Consider the following 16323-nt stretch of genomic DNA (forward strand, 5'->3'; position numbering starts at 1 on the left):
TGTGAAAAATAAAAATGAGCTTGTTTTGACTTCAGATAAAGAAACTAAAATTCTACCTACTGCCTACTACCTATATTTGGACATGAATACTGTTAATAATAGTGACAGTTGGTTTCTTATGCAAATTACTATTCAGAAAGAAAGCCTGAATTTCCAAAGATAAGAATAAGAAGTTATGTTCAAATGAAAAAGGAAATCAGCAGAGAGAAGTTTGTCTGAACTTTGTAGCTTTCTTAACTCTAGCTCTGGTGCTAGAGGCTCTACGGAGAGACGTACCATCTAAAGGGTTAGTAAGGCCACTGCTACTCCAGTCAAACTGGACGGGTGGTAGAGACTCCTAGAGTTGAAAACCAGAAAATCAAAATTAATCAGTACAGGTTGTAGCAATGTAAAGAATTTTAAAAACAACAATAACAACAAAAACCCACAAAAAAACTATAATAGCAAGATCATTAGGCAACAAAAAACCTAAAGACAAAATTGGGGTAATTTTTAATTCCGAAGGTCACCTGCAAATACTAACACAAACTGATATTGCAAAATTGACAAACAGTAGAGCTTACTGATTTAAACGAGTTTTATCTGAGAACTGGAATTATCTTTAAATTTTCAAACAGAAATTTATGGACTAATTCTATGTCCTGACTCCAATTGTTTCTCAAATCATGATTCCAACTATTGGCTTGATTACAATAAGAATGTTAAAGTATTAAAAAATGACATTGCTTTTTTCAGTAAAGAGTTATTTTAAAAAGTACATGTGAATTCTGTCCAACATGAGACACAGGTGAAAATGCTAGTTTAAGTTACTAGCTACCTAAATTTTCTTACCAGAGAAAACTATGTGCCAGTAAATGGGAACTACATTTACATTAAAAAGTACTGATTAAAAATATTTATTTTAATTGACCTTCTCTAATTTAGAAATCGCTTATGATCAGATCTCAGAATCTAATTTTAAAAGCAATGTACTAAAAAGGATATTCATAACTGATTTTAATATTCTGTTTTTAAATTTTGTAACTGCTAAAACATAAAGATAAAATGAGCAAACGGTACATAAAACATGGATGGTTGTATAACAATTTTTTAAAAAATAAGCATTGCTTCATTTTAAGAATATTCTTGAGGAGAAAAAATTGTTGGGATTTTTCTGTTTTTCTTTCTTCTTTTTTTGCAGGTGGGGGGGTACTGACAACACTTATTGAAATAACCTTTATATCAGACTCTTAATATATTATGTTGGTAGAGATTAGAGAGGTTTTAAAATAGAAAAACTCCTATATTTCCAGGTTTTTCTGAATAAAGACCAACTTTTTTTTTTTTTTTTTGGTATTGCTTATCACTATGCTTTACTCTATGGTAGGCACTATTAATACTATTTATTTCATCTCCTTCTGGGTCGATTAAGACATTGCTCCCTGTAGGAAAGGGATATAGATAGATAATTTTTGAAAGTCTAGACTTGTGATATTTGTTACAGTTATCTTGATAACTGGGCTACCAATGATAGACAAATTACATTTAGTCCCAAAGAAATCAGGCCTGGAGGTCAGGGGAGGTATAAACCAAACAAAATGCTAACATTAGTGGTTGCCAGGGGTTAGGAATGGTGAGTGTGACTATAAAGGGAGATCTCTCTGGTGATGGGATACTTCTGTATCTTAATTGCAGTGGTGGTTACACCAATCTACACGTGTAAAATGATGATACACACTATACTGTACCAATGTCACATCCCTGGTTTTGATAGAGTACTATAATTATGTACGATGTAACCATGGGGGAAATTAGATAAAGGGTACATGGGATCTCTCTGTACCATCTTCACAACTTCCTGTGAATTTATAGTTATTTCAAAATAAAATGTTAAAATAAAGAATACTGGTGTAAACTAGTTTATAACCTACCTGCAAAACTGATAAACAATATTTAGAAAAGAACTTCTTTAATTTATCTCAAAAGCAAACAAACAAAAACCTCTAAGCATTCCAACAGATTCAAATGATATTATTCCACTTCTAGATCAGTGGCACTTTATGACTGTATTCAGTATTGCATGGATGGACAAAGCCTAGGTAATAAGGTTTATGATAAATAGAGCAAAGCTCTTTCATTAGCATTTTTAATCTAAACGATGTCAAGTAGCTGGAAGCTTAGAAATATTTCAGTGATATGCTTGGAATTTTAGCTTTTCATATAGGTGTACGCATTTTGAAGGCATCATCAATATTATAAATAATGAGGTGCTAAAACAAATCAACTTTAGTGAAAATGTGGAAGATGAAAAACAGGACACCTAAGCAATGACAGGCTAACTAAGGACAATCACAAGTAAGGCAACTCAAAGAGAAAGCTTGAAATGAGGCATTCCAGAACAACTTGAAGCAATGTGGTTTAAATGATTACTACAGTGACAAAAGCCCAAAGGAAACAAGGTCATAATAAAAAGAGCACAAAAATGGAGAATGGAGACAATTGGGCTCTAGTCCTAACTGTACCAACAATATATGATATTGGTTGAATCACTTAGCCTATCCAAATACGTTTTCTTGTTGTAAAAAGGGAGCATGGTATTAGATGGTCATTTTAAATTTCTTCCACCTAATTCTGATTCATAATTGAGATAGTCACATCAAATGGCTTAAGAGAGGAAGTGTGCCAGTGGTAACTGGTTGGATAACTGCTAGCCAGAGAGCTGACTCTACTAAACATTGAATAAAGTATGGCTAAAGTATTGATACTAAGAGGGGCATCAGTAATGGCTCCATGAATAGTGTGATCTTGAAATTCAATGGCTGAAGATTAAAAAAACCCAAAGGCATCATTAATGTTTTTACCCTAAAATCACCTTTTCAGGTAAACGTATCATAAAAGAAAACAGCATTGACAGTTATTTGTAAGTATTAAATTCCTAAACAAGAGACGCAATGGTTACAAGATTAGTGAATTCAAATCAATTTGAAAGAAAAAAAATAAAATGAGTATCAAAATTTGGATAGCAGTAAATATACCAAAAACATGCAAACATAATAGGAATTACACAACTGTGCTGTCTGAAGTCACTATTTAATGATGTCAAAAGCAAAAACATAAAGGAAGGTTGGGTACATGTTTTCAAAAAAAAATTTAAGTTTTTAATAGGTTTTCCTTGATATACATTTTGCTAAGCTTCTAGTACTAAAGGCTATGGCTGTTTCATCTGAAAAATATGACCAGCAAGAAGATGTGGCAGTATTACAGCATGGCCAAGAAGTATACACGACATGCCAAAGAATAGTGGTAAGAAATATAAAGAGAATCTTTACAATGCATTTCAGATGTTTGTTAAATATTTTAACCTGAATGAGAGGTATGGAATCAAATGAAGATTATATAATTCAACCATGGAAGTGGGGTCTCTCAACAAAAAATTCTAATATACATACTGAAATCTTCAGTTTGACTGTGTCTACATGTTACACAAGCCTGAGGTAATTCAGAAATAAGTTTGAACAACAGCTTCCACTGGTAAATATTATTTTCTTTGGTTCTCCCCCAAATCTAAAAACTAAAGCCAAGGATCACAAACTATCACAAGATAGCAGAGGGTAAACATGTTAATTTAATATTTGTACATGTGCATTTTTAGAAACAGAAATGTGTGTACTAAACAATAAATTACTGAACACATATCATGGAGTGGGAACCACCCTCCAAAAGTCTTCTGTTCAATTAACACTCACGTGTTTCATTAGGTCACCTAAATATTCTGCTTTTAGTCAAGTTTATAATTAAATATCAAAAAGTAGATTAGTTATAAGGTATAAGTAAAATGAAATACATAAGATGGAGCAAATCAGCAAGGGGTACAAATGACAACTACCTCTGATAAAATAAGCAACGGGTTGGATGGAGGAGGAAGAGAGAAGGAAGAACACAAAATCGGCAACAAGTGGCCTCAGATAAGAACAGTTTCATTTTCTGTACATGTAACAAGTAGTTACTCCTAGCACTACAGGAATAACAATGTTAAGGTGGAAATGGGGATGTGCTATGGGAGAAATAATTTTGGAATCTGCATAAATAAAGCAGGCCTGGGAGAGCTGTTGAGAGCCAATGGGTAATATCAGGGCAATGAAAGAAAGATAACTAAGGACAGATTCTATCTAGTAAGATATTTTGCCCTAGCCACCTTGCCTGTTGCCCAACCATCAGATAAGGCTAGGACTTCCTAGTGGACAGGCCCCCCTGCCTACTAATTCAGTGCCAGTAAGAAGCTGGCTTCAAAGTGATGCTTAAGCTATGCCTAAGTATAAACCACAGTGGAATACAGCAGCAATATTAGATGTTTCTTGGTAGACAAATCTGAAAGTGTAGGATCCATACTTTACATCTTTATATTCTAAGGTATATTATCCAAACACTAGTTCTACAGGTGTTATCTTCCCTTGCCCCAGCAAAAAAGAGTTCTGAGGACAAGTAAATCTGAGAAATGATGACTTAAAATTAAGAAGGATTATTTACTGTAGGACTCTTCGGAGTCCTTAACGTGTGTTGTGAATCTCCAAGCATGCTGATGGGGGTATAATATGAAGTACTTCCCAAACTTACTTCACCTTGGAACCTTCCTTTAGAGAAGCATCTCAGGAAATAAGTGTTCTATGGAATGCACATTTTGGGAAAGGCTGACTGTTGTGGGTTGAAATGCATTCTCCACCCACCCCCACAAAAAAAAGATACGTTCATGTCCTAACTTCTGGTACTTGTGAATATGACCTTATTTGGCAATAGTGTCTTGCTGATGTAATCAAGTTAAGATGAGGTCATACTGGGTTAGGGTAGGCCCTAATCCAATACAACTGGTGTCCTTCTAAAAGGGAAATTTGAACTCAGAGACAGAGACACACAGGGAGAAGAAAGCCATGTGAAGATGGAGGCAGAGGTTGGAGTGATGCTGCCACAAGCCAAGGAATGCCTGGAGCCACCAGAAACTGGAAAAAGCAAGGAAGGAATTTTCCCCTAGAGCTTCAGAGGGAGTATGGCCCTCCAAAACCTTTATGTCAAACTTCTAGCTCCAGTTTGTGGTAAATTGTTACAGCAGCCCTAGGAAACTAATATGCTGTAGAAACATACATTTTTTGTGTTAGATACAACTGAAAACGATATCTAAGTTTAAAAAATGACAAACATGGCAAGAACATGTTTTAGAAATGGTAATGTTCACATAAAAATATTAATCTTCTGAAAAGCAATGTTTAACCTGTACTGAGTCAGTTTCTAATCTGATGCGGGAAAAGTACACAGATGAAAAGGACCCAGTGTTTCCCAGATAAAAAGAGGGAAGACTTTAATATTAAACATATTAGACTGAAATAAAATTTGTGCTTAAATGTGGCAAGGAGGTATAGAAATAGAGTAAGACAACCTCCCTTCACTCCCAATCCACAAAATGTTTTGCTAAGGCCACATCCTTTCAATTTAAATAACAGTTTTACTCAGACTCTTGCACAGTGGTTTTTGAGGCAACAGACACACCTAAATTTTATTACTATATAAAAATCCTCAGGAAATTTAAGATTTTAAAATTTGTCAAGAAAAACACAATAGTGGACTAGAAGAGTTGGTCAAAATGCAGTAAATCCCAGTTTTTTGAAATTTACCACTTATCAGATTTGTGTGTTAAAAATTAAGATCACACAATGCTCAAGATGCAAAGGACTTTAGAAATAACCTGCTTCAAACTCTTCATTTTATTGGTAGAGTCTAAGCCCTAGAGAGTTTAAAGGACTTATCCATAATGACATAGTTCTTAAATTGTGCCTTTGTGTTTTTTTGAAATTAAACATAATTTGTTCTTTGTATTCTAAAGGATTTTTATAAACAATCAAAAATCACATTTTTAAATAAAACTCTAAAAATATTTAAAAGACCAAAATTCATACATTAAGGGAAAAGACAGTGTGTGTATGTATGTATGTGTATATACATTTGTAAACATATCTATACATACGGATATATTTACCTGGAACTGATCAGATGTACATGGGTTCATCTCTGGTGTCATGGTGGCTGTCTGACCTATGGAAGCTATTTTTTCTGCAGCAGATAGTGGTTTCAATGGTTCCTTGGTCGGCTCTAACATACCCTGAAAAAAGGTATATAGCCATTAACCGGGGTGGGGGGTGGGGAGGGATTAACCTATAGGCTTTACAAGAAAGTTAATCTAGCAGAAAGCAGGAACAAACAAACAAACAAAACACAAAAAACCCCAAGTCATTTGGAAAGTACTAAAGATAAACAGTAACTATTCTCAGTTTTGCTTACAGAAAATCTTGTAGCACTATAATGGGAAATGCTTTGCAATAATTCCTTTGGAACCAAAACTTTTTAAAGCAAAACCTTGTATTTTAAATCAAAACCTTGAATTTTAAATCAGATTTATTTTAAAGGACCTAGTTATTAATGTTATATGAAAGCATAAGTACAATTTGGGATGGGGAGAGCACAACAATATTATATCCAGGCCTAAGAATATAATACTTTTATGATGTTTTAGACACAGAAATTGCAGGAAAGGACTCGATTCATACACATTACATAAAATGTGGTGTTTGGAGAAGTGAGAGCTCATTCTAAAACATGCCATATGATGTGATGATGACTAAATCATTCACTGTGAACTTAATGTCTGATCCTGATCCCCACACACTGAAGCCTTGGTACTTAGCTACTTGGACTGGCAAAACACAGATGCAGTCATCACAGAAGGGAAAACATCTTATATATTTCAATGAGTGTGTTACGTATCTAACACAGTTTCTGGATAAGAAAGGAAGACATTCAGGATGGGTACAGAAACAAAGAAGAAAAAACAGTCAGCATTTTGCACCAACACTCCACCAAACACTAAATGGATGATAATCCAGGATTGTGACCACAAAAAAAGTCAAGCTTTTACACATTTTTAAATAATAATTTGATAAACCCTTGACTATTTATCAAAGGCTATACTCCAGACAAAACTCTCCCTTAATTGGGAGAAAAACTGAAGGTGCTGTGTTGGTAATGTGAAAATTTGTAAATTTCTAAAAACAACTTTTCAGGAGAACTTTTCCTCCCCATAAAATAGGGCTGACTAAAGCAATTTACAGGTTCAGTTCTTACCAATGGTACACATGAAAGGCTTGACTCTAGCAGTTAGAAAAACAAAAACAATTTCCTGGTCTAATTCAAAACCGTATACTTTATACATATACTTTATACAGGCTCTCTAGTGTGCTCTTATGCAAGCAGACAACATATTCGGCAATTACTGGCTTCGGCCTCCTTTTCTGATGTCAACTGTCAATTAAACTAGTAGTTCTCAAAAAGTGGTCCCCAAGCAGCAGCTTCAGTGTCACCTGGAAACTTGTCAGATGTGCAAACTCTTGATCCCCACCCCAGACCTGCTGAATAAAAATCTCTGGGGGTGGGGCCAGTTATCTGTGTTTTAAAAAGTTTTTCAAGTTATTCTGATACACATTGAAGTCTGAGAACCCAGTGACTTAAATGATCATTTGAGGTACTATTCCTCCATGGGAAAAATTCAGGAATAATTAAAATTGGAAACCAGATGTTAAAAAGAATATACTTCTAAATGAAAGACAACACAAAGTTGGGAATGGGGAGGAGATACATTCACTAAATAAACTTTGGTGTCACAGTTTATAAAAAGCAGCAGAATTATTACTAATAAAGATTGTAATTAGGTGAAAAAATAAAACACAATGCTTAGCCTTCAATGCCTCACAAACATCAAAGAACTGGAAAATGTGCTGAGGCTACACATAAGCATTAAGCAGATCATTTTCTCAGCATGCTGAATGAAAGTTCCCATAAATTAAATTCCTAGTTCCTACTGAGAATGTGACCTCCACCACCACTCTGTAGAATGCTACTCCTTTAGAAACAAAGAAATCCAAATGACCAAAAAGATAAAGAAATGTTCTGTTTACTGACAATAGAAAAGAATGCAGGAATCACCAAAGTGTTCTGAAAGTACAAAGGAGCAGAAATTGATTTAAAAAAAAAAAAAGCTCAAGAACAGAATTTTTTTTGCCCATTCACAAAACAAACAAAACTGTAAAAACAAAACCAAGAAAAATGTCCCAATTCAATTTTAATAATTAGTGCTCATGGAAAAAAGTCTATAGATAAAACAAAACAAAACAAAACTCAAGTTCCACAGCAAATTCATTTTAACATGCACATAATGGGTTTTATAATTTAAATTCCATACCAAGGATTCCTTAGTTTTTTAAAAATTTCTTTCTTAAAGATTTTCCCCTTATTTTCAAAAGGGGAAATTATTAGTGAAATATTCAAAATTTTTAGTTTAATATATAGGACATTTTTATTCTTTGATAACTCAAAAGACACATGAACAAACACAAATACATCAAACTTTAAAATGTTATTGAGTCTTGATAAGGTACAGAATGAAAATTTCTCAGTTATCCTGGACCTACCTGGCAGATCTGAAAAAAAAAATGTAACATATTTAAAACATTAATGGAGAAACTAAGGACCAATTATGGGTTCTAGCTCATTTTCATTGACTATAATTTGGTATTTCTAGCTTTTACATAAATCCACAGCCTCAAAATTGCATTTAAAGTTAATCGCAACCAGATAAAAACAAATTATATCTTTAAGCCCAGAGACACACTTTAGCTTCTTCATTTTAAAACCAAATTTAGAAAAAGAAAAAAGAAACCTCCAAAAGTGCTTTTTACAAAGAGTTATGAGTGCTAATACTACTATGATAAAAATAATTTTCAATCTAAACCAAAACAATATTTGTAATTAACGGAATATAGAAAAATAAAAAAACAAAACAAAACAAAACCAACAAAAAAACTGAAGTGATTTCTGAGTTCAAAAAGGATATTTGTACCCTTAAACTTCCCACACTAAACGACCCTTAAAAAACACTTTCCATGGTATGCTATGTAAGATGATTTTACAGAGTAAGTGCTGTAATGATAAGTAACCACAGAGACATTTTTGTACTTACCAATCCTGCTGCATACATGGGCACGATAACAGGCTGCTTCTTATTGCCCGTGAAGAGCTACATACATGTATTAGAGAGAAAGAACTCATATTTAGAGAATGAGAAAGGCACATATTCAGAGAATGATCTGTCATACAATGTAATATTTTCCAGAGTATGCTTCCAATGCTTAATTACTTATATTGTGTATGATAAAGTGAAGAAACTGTTAAACTGTCCATATGGGTTTTTTTTTTTTTTATCTCCTAGTTCAATTCCTTCATTTTATAGCTAAGGAAAAACACTAAACAACTTTTCATAAAAACAAATATCGACTGGAAAAAAATCTAAGTAGATTAATATTTAAAAATTGGCATATTCAAAATCTATGAACATTTAAACTAATTTTTATTTTTCTGAGGAACTAGTTTATCATAGCTTGACTAGAACTGTAACAGAATTAAAAAGCATCTATAGGTTGATTAAAGGTACTAACAAACTTACAATGTTTCGAGTGTCTATTCCCAAGGAACACAAAAGCTTCTTGTTGCTATGGGAGCCACCCCACTGATATCTCAAGCCATGTGCATCGTGGATATCCTGTAGCTCAGTCCATACATCCAGCAGTTCCCTGCAAGTTCATGATGAAGTCACCACCAACAATAGATTACTCAATAGCTTTCACCATGAATTCTATTTTTAATATGACAATGATATTATACATTCCTATTAATCTTACATCTAACATGAGCATACAACTATTATCTGCATGACACCAACAGTTAATACTTAGTCATTAGAAAAGTAAGTTAAACTCACAGTAATGAAGCAGAAATTTAGACTACATATTATTCCTTTTTTCTTGTAAAACAGAAAAATATTTAAAAGAAGAAAAAATATCACTTGGCATTCTACCATCCTAATACAGTTATTCAATATTTGTTTTCTCCTTGAGTTGCGATCCACAAATACAAGTAGCAATATAGCACGGCAAGAGAACAGCTCAGGATTAAGAATAACTCTGAAATTAAAATTAGAAAATCAATCTAGATTCTCTAACATCCAATTAATAGGAGACCAGAAAACAAAGACAATGGTAGGAAGGAAACTGTCAAAGCAATAATCCAAGAAATTGCCCAGTAGTGAAGAACAGAAGCCTCTGGATTGAAAGGTACTACACCTAGTGCCCTGATCAATGAATGAAAAACACCTTACACCAAGCCACTTCATTGTGAAATTCCAGAACAACTGTTTAAAAAGAAAAAAAGATCCCAAACTATAAACTTAATGTGAGAGTAGAATAAAATAAAATTTTGCCTCCCATGTACCCCTTTTCATAGGAGGCTATTAGAGAAAGTACTCCAGCAAAATGGGATCTAAGTAAAAAGACAAGTCCCAGGACAAGATATGTGTAAGACACCTAGACTGAAAACATTCCAGGTTGGAATAGGAAGGTGGAGGGCTCCAGGGGGAAAAAAAGAATGGAAAATCTATTAAGTTTCACCACAAGTAAAACTGAATTAACAGGATGTTGGAGGTAGACTTAGTAAATGAAAAGAGGCAATTATTAAGTCCAGGAAAAAGTTGTATTCTAAAGTACTATAAAGGAAACTATAAAATCATAGAAGTGATTTTAATAATGAAAATACCAAATAACAATTTAACTAAAAACTGTGATGGAAGTACAGTGAGAGGATAAAGAAAGGAGAATAGCAGCTGTTAAGATCTAAATTCTGACCTATCTTACTAGGAATCAAGATGTAACCTATAAAATTGATTGATTAAAATATTGATTTAGAAATAGCAAAAAAAATAGCTTAAAGTGGAGAGGCAGGGAGTTTTTTCATTATAAGTCTTTTAGTACAATATGATACAGTATAATACGGTATTTTAAACTTTAACACAATAATGTTTTAGAACCTTAATGTTTTAAGACAATCTTACTGTTTTAAAAATCTTAAGGTTTTAAAATAGGCTTATAAATTAGAATAAAAATACATGCTATCCAAAAATTGGCTACTACTTACCCACTTTCAGCTAAGGCCTCTCTTGTTTTTATGGGCAAGGAGCTTGTTTCCAGCAAGTGCTTCAAAGAAGTAACTTCCTCTTCAGTATCGGGGACAAAGATTGAAGGAAAACATGCTTCGAAAATTCGCTCCAGGCGGTTTAGTAAAGCTGTCTGCATCAAAACACCCCCAAAAGGTTTATTTTTATTTCTCTAATTTTAACAATGTCATAGCTATATAATTAAAACACACACATACACACACACACAAACAAATACACACCCTCTCCACTACTGAGAGAGAGGGAAACCACTGCTCAGGTACAAGAAACAATAAGTGAAAGGAACATAACTGCTCATAGAACAATTTTCTAAATGATTACTTTAAGTAATCATGGTGATGATACAGTAGATGCCAAAAAATGTAACTACATACCAAATACCATATCTGGTACTTAACAGCCAGCATTCATTTCTTTTCCATCACACTGGGATGTTTCTTAGCACTATGGCGTATCTGGATATTTAGGAACAGTAAGACTGGATGCTTTTGAAAAGTATTATGCTATTATAGCTGAACAAAACCTTTTTCTTAGATGTAAACATTTTAACTTAGGAACCCTTTTAGAAATATCTCTAACGTTAGTAATACAAACCAAAGTAGGAAAAAAAAAACCCTCAATTTTTACATAAGACATTCAACTGCTCATTTATCATTTTGATGATGTGTATTATCTTTCAGAAATCTCATTCTCTACTCTTGTATGGTGCCTTAATATATTTATATATAGATATATATATCTTAGAAATATAATACAAAACTACCTTCCTTCCAAGCAAAGCCTGTATATTCTCTTCAGCCTTTTCACTAAGGTCAAACAGATAAATTTCTTGACATCTTGGAGTATTTGAATTAGATTAACTTACATTCTTTTGGTGCAACTAGGTTTATTCTACACATGCAACCTACAATAACATTTATTCCCACTTTACTAACTGTATTTCAGATCCACAGAAGATACTTTCCAAGTTAGCTCAATTTACTACTTAAACATCAAGTAGAAATAGAAACTGTTAAAATAAGTTAAGCTGCAGGAAGATTAAGTGTACTACTGAAATGACACTCATTGTACAAGAAAATGCCACATCATGGAGGTACTTCCTGCCAACTAACAAAAACAAGTTAGTGCCTGATTTCTGTTGTAGTATAGTCAGCAGCTAGGAAAATGAAAAACAAAAGGAAAAATTTCCACCAGCAAATTTTCCAAACCAAAATATAAAATATCTCTTTTGGAAGCTGTATCAGGGTAAAAAACTTAACACTGCATAATTAGTCTCAGGGTACTCTTCTGCTAACTCTACAAAAGTTACTCTAACACCTTCATTATACTCATGTGTGTGATATGGGAAAAGGTTCTCACTATCAATTATGAAACCTAAACTCAAGATCCCAAGGCTTGTGAAACTTGAGTGCGTCAAGGGGACCTGGCACTTACTCTCTTCAACAGAGGGTATAGACAGACAGCACTTTTAAAGGGATCAGATAACTGTCTAATTGGAAACATGATGCAGCTTTTGTTCCTCCTGGGCAGGGAAGGTAAACAAAAACTCACACATGACCAAATTTTCTTTGTAAAATTAAAACAGAATCTTTCATGTATCCTCTTTGTTATACTTCTAATGGGATAGAAAAAAAAAGTTTATTAAAGGAAGGAAGAAATGACCTTAAAGACACCAATGAGCAAATCCTCAAATTAGTGGAGTACACTCCAGGAAAGTAAACATTAGCCTAATCACTTCAATGTTTACTTCCTCCTCAACCTTTTCCCATAAAGGATATAAATTACATGGGATTTTTAAAGAAAGTACCACACGTCTTTAGGATCAGATACTAAAGTTGATCATTTTGAATCTTTTGTTGAATGAGGTCGAGAAGGGGTCAGCCATCTTTTCCATATGGGTAAATATTTTAGGCTTTGCAGGCCATCCGTGACTGTGTTCTAATTCAGATTTATTTACAAAAACAGGAGAGGGACAGATTTGTTCAATGGGCCATAGTTTGCCAACCCCTGAGGTAGAACAATAAACACATAACTAGAATCAAATAACCAGAATTCACTAAGTAAATGTCATCACCTACCACAAGGAGGGAACTCAACAATTCAAAAAAAAAGCAGCTAACAGAATTAGTGAAGATTTTGATTAAAATGAAATTTGGTCTGACATTTTACTTTTAAAAATAAATCAATTTTCAATAATCCACAAGACCAGTTTGATAGTAAGGGCATCCTTTAGAAAAGAGTACCATCTTGTTCATTATAATAAATAATGCCAAATTTAATTTACTGCTAGTGTATTCTAGTGAACAAATGGCTAAAATAATTATAACACTTCAATAGAGGGCTGTGGATCCAAGGGCCTGAATTCAGTTTCTGCATTTATAAACTAGAGATATCAGGGCCTACATCACAGGGTAGATGATGAAGTAGAAGATTAAATACTTGGCACTCAGGGCATGCTCAAGAGGTGGTAGCTTTTATTACTACTATTGTCAATATACAGATGATACAAGTAGACTCCGGGGAATAAAATAAATGAGTGTCAAAACTAGACTCAAAGTTCACTAAGAAGGTCTCTCTATTGCTATTTAGCATTTTAAATCATTGTGAAAATAACTGTCTTCTCAATCTATCAATTTCTATCATATTATAAGAAATTAAGTAACCTAAGCATTTTTACATTATCTCAAGATTTTCCTATTGAGTTAAACAACAATAACAAAAGCCCTGCCTAGTTTTCAAATATCTATTTTTAAGAACCTCTTAAATAAATAGAATCTGCTATTGCTAATCTTTGGGACTTATAAACTTTGGAAATTAGTGAACATTTTGCTTGGCTTGTTGTCAGTTAGAACTTAAATCTTGACAGCATTATGAAATAGAAAGCATACCAACACAATTGTAGGTGAGTTTAAGAGTTCTTTGCTTCTTCAAGAAGCAAAATAAAGTTAAAAGTTCAAACACATGATGGAACATAGTCCAAGAAAGTTGCTAAGTAGAAAGGTACAAGAATTTAACTAACAAAATGCTTGGGAGAAGAGAAATTAACCTACCACAGGAATGGTTTCTCTTGTGACTAAGCAGATGGATTTCTCTCAAGAAACAAATTTTCCAAAACAGATTATATCAAACACAAAATTTTTAAAAAATCATTATCATTTTGAACATAAATTTGAGCATCTGAGATAATGTACATAAAAACTGTGATACTGGGAAAAGTTTCACTTCCTTTGGGTAAATTTACTAAATAATTTTAATGGTTTTAAAATATATACAGTTTTTTTTTTTCCTCAGCACTATCAGCTAAGGATAGTTTAACATATGCAGCAGACTTAAAGCTAAGTCAGTAATAAAATTCATTCACAGCTAGAGTCAATAAAGTGAAACATTATTTAAGCTTGGATTTATTCTACTTTATTCTATGAGTAAAAAACCAACTTTGTTTACATTTACCCTGCTTATATGAACTTGTTTCTAAATAGAGTATCTAGACATAAGAGGATATCTACTACTAGAGTAGATTAAATGGAGGGCCCACTCAATTTTTAAAACTTCTTGTAGCTAATTTACTCAGAAAAAGAAGATAGAGAACAGTAATGTTTATTAATATATTAAAGTACATTTGAACTTGTATTAGATGTAAAATTCTAAAAACTTATAATCTAGTATTTGGAATTCCTGGTAAAGTCAGCCTGGCTGAGCTCCATTTTCCCTAGGCAGATAAGACAGCTATGTAAAGCAAGCATCAGCATAATCCAGTTCAGGAAACTGAGGGCTTAAATTCAGCAAACAGTTAAAAGAGTTTTTCTGAAACACGGTCAAAAACTGCAGAAGTCTGATACAGTGCATTATAGTTTTTGTTTAAACCCTTACATAGTGCTTAGCATGTGCTAGGCATTAAGCTAAATGCTTAACAAATATTAACTTATTTAAGTCTCTTACCATAGGAGGGAGGTAACAGTAGTATCACTACCCCCATTTTATAAACAAGGAAAATGGAGCAGAGAGGTTAAGTAAGTTGTGTTGTGTCCACATATTAAGTGGAGAGGCAGAATTCTAACCCAGGAACATTAAATACTGCTCTTAACCACTATATTAAGTTATCATCAAAGGAGTTTTAAGTCCAATTTCTAAAAACTATAGGAATCTTGAGGACAGAGAGCATGTTTTATGTTTTAATCTCCAGCACCTAAGTTCCTGAACATAGCTGGTATTCCATAAATGCTAACTGAATCAATGGGCACTGGGTTAAAACAGCATTTCACTTTCATTTAAGACTGTGTGTGTGTATGTGGGCATATTCGTTCTACTTATTAAAGTATATCTTATTGTAAGCTATTTAAATCATTTTTGTACACAGGTTGGTTATATTTAAAGCTCAGGGAGAGGGAGATTGAGATAACTAATTACGGTCTTACTGCTGGTATGGTGCAGAGCAAGGATTCCCTCCAAAGCCTGCCTTCTTTTCACCAAATCATGCCTTTACCCACTTTTTGCAGTTTTTCAAACATTTTCAGCCATCAGATAAAGGGTTCACTTTTAACAGTTGAGGTGATAACTACGCTTAAAAAGCAAACTATTTCATGTAATGCTATAATTCATAATTTTCGACAAAGCAAACTGCAAATTTTTATTAAAGAGCTAGTGCTGCACCTAAATGAGTAGGTGCCAGTTTGAATGTATTATGTCCCCCAAATGCCATTATCTTTGATGTAATCTTGTGTGGGCAGACCTATCAGTGTTAATTAGATTGTAATTCTTTGAGTGTTTCCATGGAGATGTGCCCCACCCAACTGTGGGTGATGACTCTGACTGGATAATTTCCATGGAGGTGTTGGCCCACCCATTCAGGGTGGGTCTGAATTAAATTACTGGAGCACTATATAAGCTCAGACAGAAGGAGCGGGCTTGCTACAGCCAAGACGGACACTTTGAAGAACGCACTGGGATGGAGAGAGGAGCTTCAGCTTACAGAGACATTTTGGGGATGGCCTTTGAAAGCAGACTTTTGCTCCGGAGAAGCTAAGAGAGGACAAATGCCCCAAAAGCAACTAAGAGTGACATTTTTCAGGAGCTGAAACCTAGAGAGGAATGTCCTGGGAGAAAGCCATTTTGAAACCAGAACTTGGAGCAGATGCTGGCCATGTGCCTTCCCAGCTAACAGAGGTTTTCCATACGCGACTGGCCATCCTCCAGTGAAAGTACCGATTGTTGATGCGTTACCTTGGACACTTTATGGCCTT

The 16323-nt window shown here is 33.9% G+C and overlaps 1 protein-coding gene across 2 annotated transcripts in view; it reads right to left on the reverse strand.

Annotated features, from left to right (window-relative positions):
* The window catches only part of AFTPH (aftiphilin), a 64559-nt gene that overhangs the window by 10961 nt on the left and 37275 nt on the right, over positions 1-16323 (reverse strand). For both annotated transcript variants that reach the window (XM_037806713.1, XM_037806712.1), the window contains exons 3-7: positions 11044-11195; positions 9521-9647; positions 9038-9094; positions 6005-6127; positions 277-337 (exon numbers count right to left, since the gene is read on the reverse strand). In XM_037806713.1, coding sequence (XP_037662641.1) covers positions 277-337; positions 6005-6127; positions 9038-9094; positions 9521-9647; positions 11044-11195 — 520 coding nt within the window. The remainder of the gene's footprint in view (positions 1-276; positions 338-6004; positions 6128-9037; positions 9095-9520; positions 9648-11043; positions 11196-16323) is intronic.

The sequence above is a fragment of the Choloepus didactylus genome, chromosome 17 (genome assembly GCF_015220235.1).
Source record: "Choloepus didactylus isolate mChoDid1 chromosome 17, mChoDid1.pri, whole genome shotgun sequence".
Lineage (NCBI taxonomy): Eukaryota > Metazoa > Chordata > Mammalia > Pilosa > Megalonychidae > Choloepus > Choloepus didactylus.